Source organism: Phaethon aethereus (assembly GCF_964289735.1).
Source record: "Phaethon aethereus genome assembly, chromosome: 5".
NCBI lineage: Eukaryota > Metazoa > Chordata > Aves > Phaethontiformes > Phaethontidae > Phaethon > Phaethon aethereus.
Window position 1 is genome coordinate 1583465 of NC_138579.1, and position 12016 is coordinate 1595480.

The 12016-nt window shown below is 38.3% G+C and overlaps 1 protein-coding gene across 1 annotated transcript in view; it reads left to right on the plus strand.

Annotated features, from left to right (window-relative positions):
* The window catches only part of TOGARAM1 (TOG array regulator of axonemal microtubules 1), a 44455-nt gene that overhangs the window by 24765 nt on the left and 7674 nt on the right, over nucleotides 1-12016 (plus strand). Inside the window, exons 8-14 of the mRNA XM_082000945.1 lie at nucleotides 3874-3972; nucleotides 4410-4579; nucleotides 6798-6966; nucleotides 7283-7417; nucleotides 8184-8337; nucleotides 8954-9059; nucleotides 9483-9718. Of these exons, the coding sequence (XP_081857071.1) occupies nucleotides 3874-3972; nucleotides 4410-4579; nucleotides 6798-6966; nucleotides 7283-7417; nucleotides 8184-8337; nucleotides 8954-9059; nucleotides 9483-9718 (1069 nt within the window). The remainder of the gene's footprint in view (nucleotides 1-3873; nucleotides 3973-4409; nucleotides 4580-6797; nucleotides 6967-7282; nucleotides 7418-8183; nucleotides 8338-8953; nucleotides 9060-9482; nucleotides 9719-12016) is intronic.

Here is a 12016-nt window from a genome sequence, read left to right on the forward strand (position 1 = left end):
CTTCTTGGGTCATTCTTCTACTTTATCATGAATTGCTTGAACCCAGATCCTGCCCTCAAGCATGTGTGTATGCTTCCCATTTACTGTCCTTTACTTGAATTCAGCATACTGCCTCATTGTCAAGCTGTTTGGGCAGAATATCGGGTGGTACCGGGTCCTGAAGAGCCTGCAGAACCCTGCTTGATGCATCCCTCCATTTTGAGAATGAAGCTTTTGGTAACTACCCTGTGTACATCTGCCTGGGATGACATATGGCACTTGCCACTTCTTTCCTGCTCACAAGGTCTGTTGCTGCATTATAAAAGGAGACCACATTTCTCTGATCATACTGTTTTCTGACGGCTGCTTCCGTGTTTGCCTTGACACAGTCCCAGGAACTGAATTGCCCAGCCTGTCGGTCAGTTGTTCTCTGGCTCCTCCTTCAGCTTTTTTCTGTTTTTTTTAAGGGTTTAACATTTTGCTCTTTTCTGTTCTGGAAATTTATTTGTCCCTTACTTGTCATTAATTTGTTGACCGAGCTCAGATTGCTTCAGCTGTTTCTCTGAGATGAATTTTATCAGCTTCTCTTAGCTTTGTTATAATAGAAGGACATTTCTTACTTCCCAAATTCTTTTTGTAACATGTAAGTTTGTGCAGCTTTTAATAGGTGACGCCTTGAAAACCTGTCTGTCTGCTGTCCAGGCCTGTAGCTCATCTTTCCCCGGGCCCCTGACAGTTTCAGAGGCCATGAGTGTTGTTGTACCAAATACAGCAGTTAATGGATCAGTCCTGACACGTGAGGTTTTAATGTTGATCTATGAAACACTATAACAACTAGACTTCATTGGGACAGCACAGAAATTCATGCTCAAGGAGTTCTTGGACCTTATGGTGATCTGGACGTGCAGTAATTTTCCAGAGCACCTTATACCAGACCAGATTTTAGGGCATCATCCATAGTGTTCCTTGCTGCCAGAGCCTGACCATCTCAAGAGTCCCACAGCAAAACACTCCCTTTGGTTTCCACCCCCCAGCAGAACAAAACAGCCTGCTCTGATGTGAGTTCTCAGCTGAAGAAGAGAACACAAGGAACCTTTGTAAGGATTTTGGTACGGCTCTTGATTTCACGTGGACGTGGTTGGGTTGACAACGGTGGCCACCAGTGCAGAACTTCAAGACAGATGGATATAGGCGGGTCGTAGGAGATGTATCAGTGCCATCACGTCTACGGCAGTGGGAAGCAGAACCGCTGCCTGGAACCCCTCGTAGCATGCTAAGGAAGACGCCTGGGGCACTCTAGTTGCTGGGATTACCAGAGTTATGTCAGCCACTCACCTCGGTTGTGCCTATCAATCCCTTCCATTAAATGTGGGGTTAGTTCCATGGAACTTGTGGAGTATGTAGTAAAAGCACGTAAATAAAAATACTTCTGTCTTTTTAGGTATTTTAATTTCAGGGGTATTTGGAAAAGCAGAAATGAACCTTTAAAGGATTTCTGAAGTAGTTAGTGTTGGTTTTTTGGTGTTTTTGTTTTTTTTTAAACCAGAACTAAAATGTATTGAGAATATTTTGCAGGCATAAAAATGGTCAGTTTCTATTGTCTGTAATTGTAATTTTGTAATTGTGTTTTATGGCCTCTAGGGTAGTAAATTGAAAGATTTCTTGTGTTTTAACTTATTTTACTATTTTCACTTAGATGACTTATGACTTAATTTGGCTTTCAGTGCTGAATTACTTAGCATTCAGTTGTTCATATTTGAAAGACTTTAAAAAATAATTTTTCTGGCTTTGAGTTAGATTTTCAGGCTGGGTTTATCTGTAGATGAAAGCCTTTGCATGTGTAAAATTAATAGAGCCTGAGCATCTTTGTTGAAATGCTCAGATTTCTATAGGCAAAAATGCTCATACTGTATGCATAAAACCAGCCTGAGGGTCTCTGAAAATGTAACTGTTTGAGAATCCTGTAGTACACAGGAAAAACTATTTCTAATTTTTTTTAATATTTGATTTTTTTCCTTTTGCATGGCTAGCATTTGATGATAAGGGGACTTCTAACATTAGCATAGTTGGCCAACGTTTGAACTGTGGCAATGGATATGGAGATCTTTGTGCCAATAAGATTTTTTGCTTTCTCCGTTTCTTGTTTCAACATTAAACATGGACAGTTTTGTCAGTTCTCAAGGTGTTACAGAAATGGTGGAGTGCTGTTTTACGTGAAACACTTAAAGCTGAGCAATGGAAGTAAAGTGTATAATCAGATTTGTAAATCCTCCTTTTTTTTGTTAACATCTGCTTATCCTGTGATGCCTGTGAAATGGAAGTTGGTAAATTTTTCAGGATAGAGGCTGAGGTTAGGACAGAAGGTCCTGATCTGGGGGTAGGTTCCAAAGAGGATTCGATATTTGATGCCCATTCAGTTATGGTCTAGGAGAGAATGCTCATGAAGCCTCAAGACTGTATTCAAGAAAATCCCAGAAGATCAATTTTGGCAGTTCTTGAATGTTAAAACTTGAAACATTCAGAAGCCATTGATTAGGCTTGTGGGAGGACGAAGTAACGCTTTCATGAGAAACCTTTTCACTTGATCTTTTTTTCTTGTAAAACATTAAGAGGAGAGCTCTGAAATTAAAACTATCATAGAATCATTAGGTTGAAAAAGATATTTAAGATCATCAAGTCCAACTGTTAACCCAGCACTGCCAAGTCCACCGCTAAACCATGTCCCCAAGCACCACATCTACACGTCTTTTAAACACCTCCAGGGATGGTGACTCCACCACTTCCCTCGGCAGCCTGTTCCAATGCTTGACAGCCCTTTCGGTGAAGAAATTTTTCCTAATATCCAAACTAAACCTGCCCTGGTGCAACTTGAGGCCATTTCCTCTTGGTCTGTTGCTTGTTCCTTGGGAGAAGAGACCAACCCCCACCTCACCACAACCCCCTTTCAGGTAGTTGCAGAGAGCCATAAGGTCCCCCCTCAGCCTCCTCTTCTCCAGACTATATAATCAGATGATTTGTAAAGAGGCATCTGTCATACTCTTGCATGTAATTATTTTTGGCAAACTGAAGACTGAGGTGAGGGCAGAAAGCGTAACAGAGCTGTCAGGAATCCCCTATTGTGGAGATGCTGCAGCTTGCCTGGACGAGGGCTCTTGCAGGTTCTGGGTTCCTGGTCCGTCTTGCAACTGTCAGAGATTTTACAGCAGCCGTAGGTGTAGATGGAGGGCTGCCAGTTTACCAGAGTGTTTCTCAGCTGAGATGGTTCATTAGTCCACTGCCCTCATTTATGTATTTTCTAGTAGGTGAACAGGCTTTGCTAAATCATCTTTTCTGTTTAGAAATTTCAGATTATCCAGGTTAAATAGCAAAAGCAAGTGGTGCTCTTCCTTGGTCACAAACTGTCATTTTTATTTGCAACTACCGTAGTCAGTATAGAAATACATAAAACGTGTCATCCACTTCAGTGCAGAATTTGAGGGACTGCTACTTTATATGGGAAACAACATTAAGTGCTGCTTGGGGAAAAAATATTTTAGCAAATTCTGTTTCGATTCAATTGTGCTGAATTATGAAAGAAACAGTTCTATGCTTCCACTAAGTGCATTAGAAATGTCTGGTTTTTTTCAGTGGAATCAGTTGATTTAAAAATCCTCATACAAATTTTGGTTTTCTTTACCTTTTTTGGCAGAAATTTTATTTGCTGTATCCTTTCCGTGATTTGGAGGATATCAATGTTTAGAAAATCCTGTTAACTTCAGTAACTTGAAAATATACTGATTCATAAAAGTGATAAATTCAGGTGTCAGTGTATGATGACATTTTAGAAGACTAAAACATGTACCAAAGCATAAACTACATGATTTACATGGTGTGATTTTTATTATTTTTTTTAAGGTCTTGCAGAGTCAACGTCTAGTTTTCCACAGATGAACAATCTAGATTTCATTTCACCAAGCGTCCTGTCTGAAGATGCAGTTGTAGTTGTTGGTAAAGGTATTACAAACCCAAAATTATTTCCTGTATCTCATCATGTCATTAAAATGAGGGAAAATGTATTTTTTTATAGAGTGGGAAAAGGATAAGTAGATTCCTTACAACATTTTAGATTGTGAACCACCTCTAGTCGAAAAGGTAATAAAAAAAGCTATGCTTGGGAGTTTTGCAGTTACTAGATACACTGTTCCATTCCAACACGAGGAATGGCAAATTGTGGAGGTTAGGTGTTGGTTCTAGCCCAGTGTGCACACATGCACGTGCATCCATCCTACTCGGGAGAATGAGGTAAGAGTACTTTTGGGTGGAAATGGGCACTAAGTATAATAGCAATGTTTTTCTCTTCTTGAATTACTTTTAGTTTTCTTTAGTTTTTACTAAGTTCTGCTGAATAAAATGGTTATTTTGGTGAGGGCACAACATGATATGCCTTTCAGGTGTTTTTGGAACTCCTCCATCTTCACAAACATACAGCCAGTCCATAGTGTGTGTAGGAAATGGAGATGACCCAGCTGTCAAAGAGGAGCCTGAGCCATCATCAGGGATCTGTGGGAGAAGCATCCAGCAGAACAGTGCCTCTCATCTCCGTGTTGAAAATGAAAGAGAGGTGAGAATTTCAGAACCATTTTGTTGTCTTGCTTCCTGTCTTTACATGTATGAATACAGCTGAATACAGTTTTGCAAGTCTCTATGTTATGATAAAAAAGAGTTTGATTAAAATAGATTAACTCATAGCTCAGGTGACTTGCCACAGTATACAAGTCCTTTTATTTATGTTATTTGTTGAGTTCCATTCTAAGGTGAAGACTAAAGCTGGATTATCAATTTGTTAACATCTGGTTGACTGCTTATTTAACCATCTCGCAAACAGTAATAAGAACAGTTACTTTCTTCTAACGTTTGCAGAATGTAAGCCTAAACCAGAAGTTTTGTGTAATTCAGTGTTATTTTTCTAACAAGTGATAAATAAAAAATGGGTTACGTTTTCCCAGTAAAGTGACTTACTGCAGATTGTTCATGTGGTTTAAATAAGACAGAATGGCATGTCACTTGTTGGTTGGTAACAACATAGGAAATAAATTTGATCTTGGCATAGTCCACAGGAAACTTGTGTTCACATCTCAAATGGGCCATTACAAATGGCACCACTTACCAGTACTGTTGATACCAAATTAAGTAGACTGCATAAAGTGTGTTTTGGTCCTATGATATTTTAGATTTAAAAAAAAAAATGGTATGAGGATCTCTTTGAATGCTGTACAGATCCACCAAAATTTGCCAGCAGTTCAGTAGTTGATCCTAAGACTGATTTTCAAGGCAATGCTGGAATCAGAAAAGGGCACTGAACCATATTTTTGCTATCCTGGACAAGCTATTTAACAATTAGACCTTAAAATCTTCTTTTTGTCTCTGTTATGGAAACTTTTCTTCTTTGTGTAAGTAACTGTATGTTTACTGGGGATGCAGTGAGTGCAAAAAAAGTAATTTCCTGCCTAACACTGTAGGTTAACAGTTCCAGCTAAATCTATTTTAGCATACAGTGTTAGGCACCCAGGCTTGGGCTCCTGCTCACCTAAGTGGGTAACTCTCTATACAAGGGAGAAGAGCTTCAGCAGGAACAGCTGAGAAAGACTCAGCTCCCAAAATCTTAGTAACTGAGGCACTAACCTGGCAAGAGAGTGCAACGCAGCTTCCCGCTGTGGCTCAGGCTGTGCCAGGGGTCGAATCTGGACCTGACGTACCAAAGCAGCCTGTACCCATCAAGGTCCTTCTCCCTGCTTTTCCTTTTGGTTCCACCTGGATTTTTTATAATAACAAGTTGCTGCGTCAGAAGCTTCCCACCAAATGCAAAGTCTCTGGGAGAAGGGCTGCAGGAGGGAGGAGGGGAGCTGGAAAATGTCTTCTTGTCTGACCCCCACAGCACGTAGAAATGTGGAAGGAGGAACTGGCTGGGTTCGATCGTGTCTTGTTTTCTGGATAGATGTATTAATCTGGCTCCATTCATAAGTTTTTTAAAAAACACCATCTGAATATCTGTCCCATAATACGGTTTCATGAGGAGTGGTGCTGCTTTGTTAAATACTGTTTACATCTGTTATAACATAGAGCAAGATTTATCTGAATGAAGCAGTGATACAAATTTTTAAAAATTTGAACTGAAAATCACAAGTCTTTCCAAAAGCATTTAAAGTAACATTTTTAGATTACTAAAACTTTAAATTAATGATAAACAGTGTCTTAATTTTCTGATTGCCACTGAAGATGTGAATACTTGGAGGGATCATGTTCAGAGGAGTAAATGAAGGAATGTATCAGATGTTACTGAGTTTTCATAAGGAACTGTAAGTGTCTTAAACATATAAGAGAGTAGGGTGAGATCACACCGTTAAAGACCGCTGTTTAAAAAAAGGCACCTATGTGCTTAAATATGAGTCAGTGAGGCCAGAGTGTGTATTGTTAATTAAAATTCTAGGAAACTAGACAACGCTGCCAAAGAATACAAGACCTTCTCTTGTAGACCTTAGTTCTCTTACTATTCAGATATTTTAGAGTAAGTGATTATTTCCCTTAAATGTTTAAACCTGGAATGTTGCTTCTTTTTGCTGGTAGGACTACGTATCATGCAGAAAGCACACATTCAGCTCTTTTCAGAATTGGTTTTAATTTTTATGTGAATGATTTCCTTTTGCTCTGTAGAATAATCATGAAAATAGTAATTTTCCATGCTTAGCTTAGACAATATCAAGAACTGGGTAACAAGTTATTGGGTAACTTCTGCATTATATTAGATTGCATATCATAATGAGTGCAATAATTTTTTGCAGATAAAAGTCGCCATGTCAAAATCTGCCCAGGACAAGATGAGGCGGAAGAAGAAGGAAGAAAAAGAACACAGTCATAGAGAACAGTGGGAAGTCAAAGACCTCGAAGAAAAGGAAGAAAACCCTTGGGAAAGACTTAAACTGAACGAACCAGAGAAAATGGCAACAGAAAGTAAGGATTAGTGTTTGTCTTAAATGAATAATACACTATTAAATGCTGCTGAAATGGAAATGAAAAATCATGACTGTTTAGTGTGACATAAGGTATTACTAGAACTACTTTTACACTGTAGTTTACTCTTTAGTCAGTTTGACAGTTTGTTGTCAGTCTTATAATACAAATGGTGGAGAATAAAGTGTTCATGGAAAACGTTTGAAAGACTAGTTAAAATTTTCAAAAGACCGACTAGAACTGAAAATACTAGTTTTTTCCTTTTTTCTGATTTTTTGTTGTTGTTGTAGTTTGGACATTTCCTTCTCTTTTCCAGAGTTAAATCTCTGTGGGGATATATTAACATCATCAAGAAATGTGTCTTTGTCATTAGAAAATGTTGCCTTGAATCCTTCATTAAAAAGAACATCCAGTTTGAAGAAGACAAAATGTTCAGCCTTGCTAGATTCTGGTAAGCTGTTACAGTAAACTAAGTACAAAGACTGTTAAAATATTTTGATATGTGGAGCGGGACAGTTCTAAAATACAATCAGGTTTAATATCATTAATACGTTCAATGGAGAGTCCTGAGATGCTCTGGAAGATTAGTACTTTGGGGAGGGTGGTGAAGGGGTCAGAATTCATCACTGCCCCCTTGAAACATGCTTCATCTGGAATTTCTTTGGAAGATGTTTACGATGTTTGAAACATGAGAGGGTTTTTTATTTGCGCAGCTTCAATGTTGTTTTGTACACCATTGTACACCATAATACGTTACAGATGTAATGTGTTAATGGCAAGTTGACTCATTCTGACCCCTTCTCTCTCTTGAAGAAAAACATTTCTGTGTACATTTGGTCACTGAGATGCCTTGAAAATGTGCAGTAGAAATCTTTTCAGAAGAGCTCATACTGATGATGGTCAAAGGTGTTCAGAATTTCTGAAATGTTTCTTTAAGTTTTGCGGTATTGTGTCTTACCTCACTGTGTTTTAGCACATTGTGCATCCGTTTTTACATTAAACAACCACTACATTTGTGTTTGCGACTTTTTAAGGTGATGGTTCCTTGCAAAAAAATGCATTTGCGTGAATGAAATGCTGAAGGATGTAACTGGGAAAGCGGTCTTTTTGAAATGCTGGTCCCTCAGTAGCAGCAGGCTATCTATACTTCAGACTCTTAATATTTCCTTCCTTCTTCAGATGATGCAAATTATTTATTATGCTTCATGACTTTGCAGATGAAATTTCTCTTGGGGCACGAGGACTCTATAAAGACCGGACCCCCTCAGTCACTCATAGCCCAGAAATAATGGACCCATCAGAACTGCAGCCCTTTTCAAAACCAGAAACGGCACTGACAGAAGCCTTGACACTTCTAGCTGATGATGACTGGTGGGTGTAAACATCTATCTGCAACCTGAATCTAATGTAGAAGGCATTTATTTTGATAACTTACTTAAAAAAAAACAGCAAAATGGACATAACTTCAAAAACAGGGAGAAGGACTGCATGTGATACATGAGAAAAAAGAAGAAAGTTTTTTTCAGTCCAAATCTGGATAAAATTCTAACTGTTGTAAATGGGGCTGAATAGCTAAGGTTTCAGAGACATGTAGAGACGGCTGAGTTTAAGCACTGTTCTAAGGAGGGGCCCCACCAATACCTCGTTGCTGTTTTCTGTGGAATATAAGGGCTTTGCTGTGCTCTGACGGGTGAAATGGGGTTACAGTGCTGCTGCCTTTTCAACTGTGGGAAGGAAAGTAATCCTTTAATTGCCACTGGTCCAAGCTGTGGGCAGAACTGTAGAAAAGAATTGAGAGACTGGTATGCTGAAATAGTCCTACTACCACATTAAAAGAAAGACTCACTTCGAAAGAATTTCCTAGGCTACATGTCATTGCTTTATTTTACAACCTAATTGGTTTGCTACTTGGTGTCTTAGAATTCTGTGTTTTAATATTTTTATGAAAATTTGCAAATGTTTTGAATTTAAACATTTTCTTACATAGGGAGAAGAAAATTGAAGGTCTGAACTTTGTTAGATGTTTGTCTGCTTACCATGCGACTATTCTGACTGCAAAGCTACACGAAACAAGTTTGGCTGTGGCACAAGAGGTTAAATTTTCCTATCAGAATATTTCACTGACTATACATGTGTATATGTATTTTATAGCTCTGAGATACACTGAAGTGAAATGGTGTATTCATCTGTGGTTACTTTTCCTCTGTTGGACAGTCTCAAAAGGATGAGTCTGTCGTTCAGCAAAGCAGCTCATACTTCAGATACCAACAGTTGATTTGATTTGATTTGATTTGATTTGATTTGCTAAGAGACTGAAAAAATTTAGCTTGTAACTTTATAACATTTTCATGTGTATGTATTTTAATTCTCACACATTGTGAATCAAGTCAGAAATGTGTTTCTCAGTTGCTTTTAATGTTACTTAAAACTTACAAAGGGAAACATTAAGCTTTACTTATTTTAAAGTATATTTTATAAACATATTCATTGTTTGTTTGGGTTTTTCCTGTGTGCAGGTCAAGAATTTACGCTCAGGTGTTTCTCGAGCTGCTGTGGTCTGTTTAGGGGATTTGTTCACCTACCTGAAAAAGAGCATGGATCAAGAACTAGATAATACAGTAAAAGTCCTTTTGCACAAAGCTGGTGAATCCAACACATTTATAAGGGAAGAGGTAGACAAAGCACTGAAGGCTATGGTTAATAATGTGACTCCAGCACGTGCACTTTGTTCTCTTATAAATGGAGGGCAAAGGTAATTCTTATAAAGACTTCATAAAGAAATAACTTGTGAATGTATTAAGTTTATCAAATACAGTCTTTTAAAAAAAAGCAAAATACAGTAGGCATAAATTTGAAAATACAGGAAGTCGGCTTGCAAAACTTCTACCCAGGGCAATGTTTGTTGGCATAAAAGTAAAATGTAGCCCCCCTGTTTCTTTCTGTACATGATGTAAAAAGTTGGCTGTTGATTTTGGAGCTTGGTGTATTTTCTGGTCATTTTGCAAGACTTTGGTATCACTCTTAGTATGGTATTCTTAGGAAACTGCTATTTTGCTTTGCCTAGTAAAGCTCACATAGCATTGTTTTTTTTCATTTGCTCTGCAATCAAGTGCTTGCCTTTTTCAGTTCTTCAGCACTACTTTTTATTGAGAAAGATGAGGTATAACTTCCAATTCTCTCGCTGCATCTATCTTGGTTGATTTCATGTCCTTCTCTAGCTGTAGCTGGTTAATAGTCTTTTTTGTCTGCATTTTAATGCCCTCTACAGTGGTGGTGGCCTTTATTTTCCCGAGTACCTCAAACATGACGAGCTTCCATTTCTGGCTGCATAGTTTGATTCTAACCTCTAGCTCCCTTCTGTCTGTAGTAGAAGTTACATTCCTTTCTTTCACTTTCCCTGTTAAGTATGTTGTTATTTTTCTTTTATATCCTCATTCACTGTAACAGCAATACTTAATCAAGCCATTAGGCATTCCAGTGTGTTAGAGGTATACATACCTACTTGTACCTAATCTCGTCTCTATCTCTCATCATTTAGGTGACATTTAATTTCTTGTAGCCCATCCCTTCCATTAAATATTTCGGATGCTATATTATAAATCAATCCTTAAACTTTCTGCACAGCTACAAATCAGAAGAGTTATTCTTGATTCAAATTGTTTTGTTTCCGATTTTGTTTCCTGGGAAGCTGGTTGTTGTGGAATACATTGATTCTGTCTCCTGAAAGCCAATGACAACCGTACTGCAATTACCTGAACTTTAAACTGAAAGGCAAATGTCAGCCTTGGCATTTAAATTATATATGAAACATGCCTGCACGTAGTTGTTTTTGTGAATTTAAGAACAGCAGACAGTAACTGCACATTGCTTTAATTCAGAAATCATGTAAAGTGGTCTGTTTATGTACTCCCTTCTTCTCTTCTGAAATCCTTGGCCAAGCAATACTCATGATCATAATTGGCTAAATCTGGCAGCCCCCTTTCCAGTGGCCAATTCAAACACGCTGACCTATCCTCACGCATTTTCTACACCAATAAAATTTGACCCCTCTGATTTGTGAACTCAGATACATTTTCAGATATCTAAGGCATCAAAATTACCTGAGCTGTGAGTCTGATTACAGCATTTGAAGCAGGGATTAATTCCTCCACTTCAGTCAAAGCAGCGTCTAAATCGTGGAGTGCAGTATGTTTTAATGCACGAGGCATCAGCGGATGGCCTAAAGAGCACTGTGAGTTACAGCTTTTCTAGTAGTGGCTCCGGGAAACTCTGGCCATGTTAGCAACAAAGCCCAGGCAGCACCCATGGAGCTATCCTCTCTAGAGGCTGTAACAACAAATACGAAGGTTATCTTTCAAAGTGGAAATTTGGGAGAAAAATGACATGCATCTTCAGTGCGAAGTGGAAAGGTTCTGTCTGACACAACTGTGCAATTACACAAAGGATGTCTTTTCTAATTTGTCTTACACATTGAGTTGCTTATATTCACCATAACTTACGTATTCAAGTTAACAGTTATTGTTTTGCCTGCAATTCATAAGACCTTTTCAAATTTACCTATTTTGTGCTCAACACATTTCAAGCCTACTGTGACCACAAGTATTAACGCTTGCAACCCTGAGTAGATATATATACTGATTCTTCATCAGTATATCATCACAAAATTGGTTTTGACTTTACCAACAAGAATCATTAAAAACATTTTTGTTTGCTTTTGTGAGATGCTGCTCTAAATTACTGGACTGTTGCTGCAAATTCACCTCTATGAATAGATGCTTGTTCCAAGAGCATGATTCCAGAACTAGATCTGAAAGTGATTGTATTTCAGATATTTTAAAATTCTGTTTCTTCTCTGTATGAATTGTGTTTAATTCTAAGGTCTTAAGTGCATACAAAAATATTTCCAACTATTTTGCAAGAGCAGCGAGCGTTTGCAGGGAATGGGGTCTTATTTGCTTCCACACAGTGAGGTCTTTAAGCCTCACAGTTCTTGTTTTCCCATCGGTACACGCAGCAGGAGTCAGTCTTCTACTGTTTCCCTTCTCCCAAG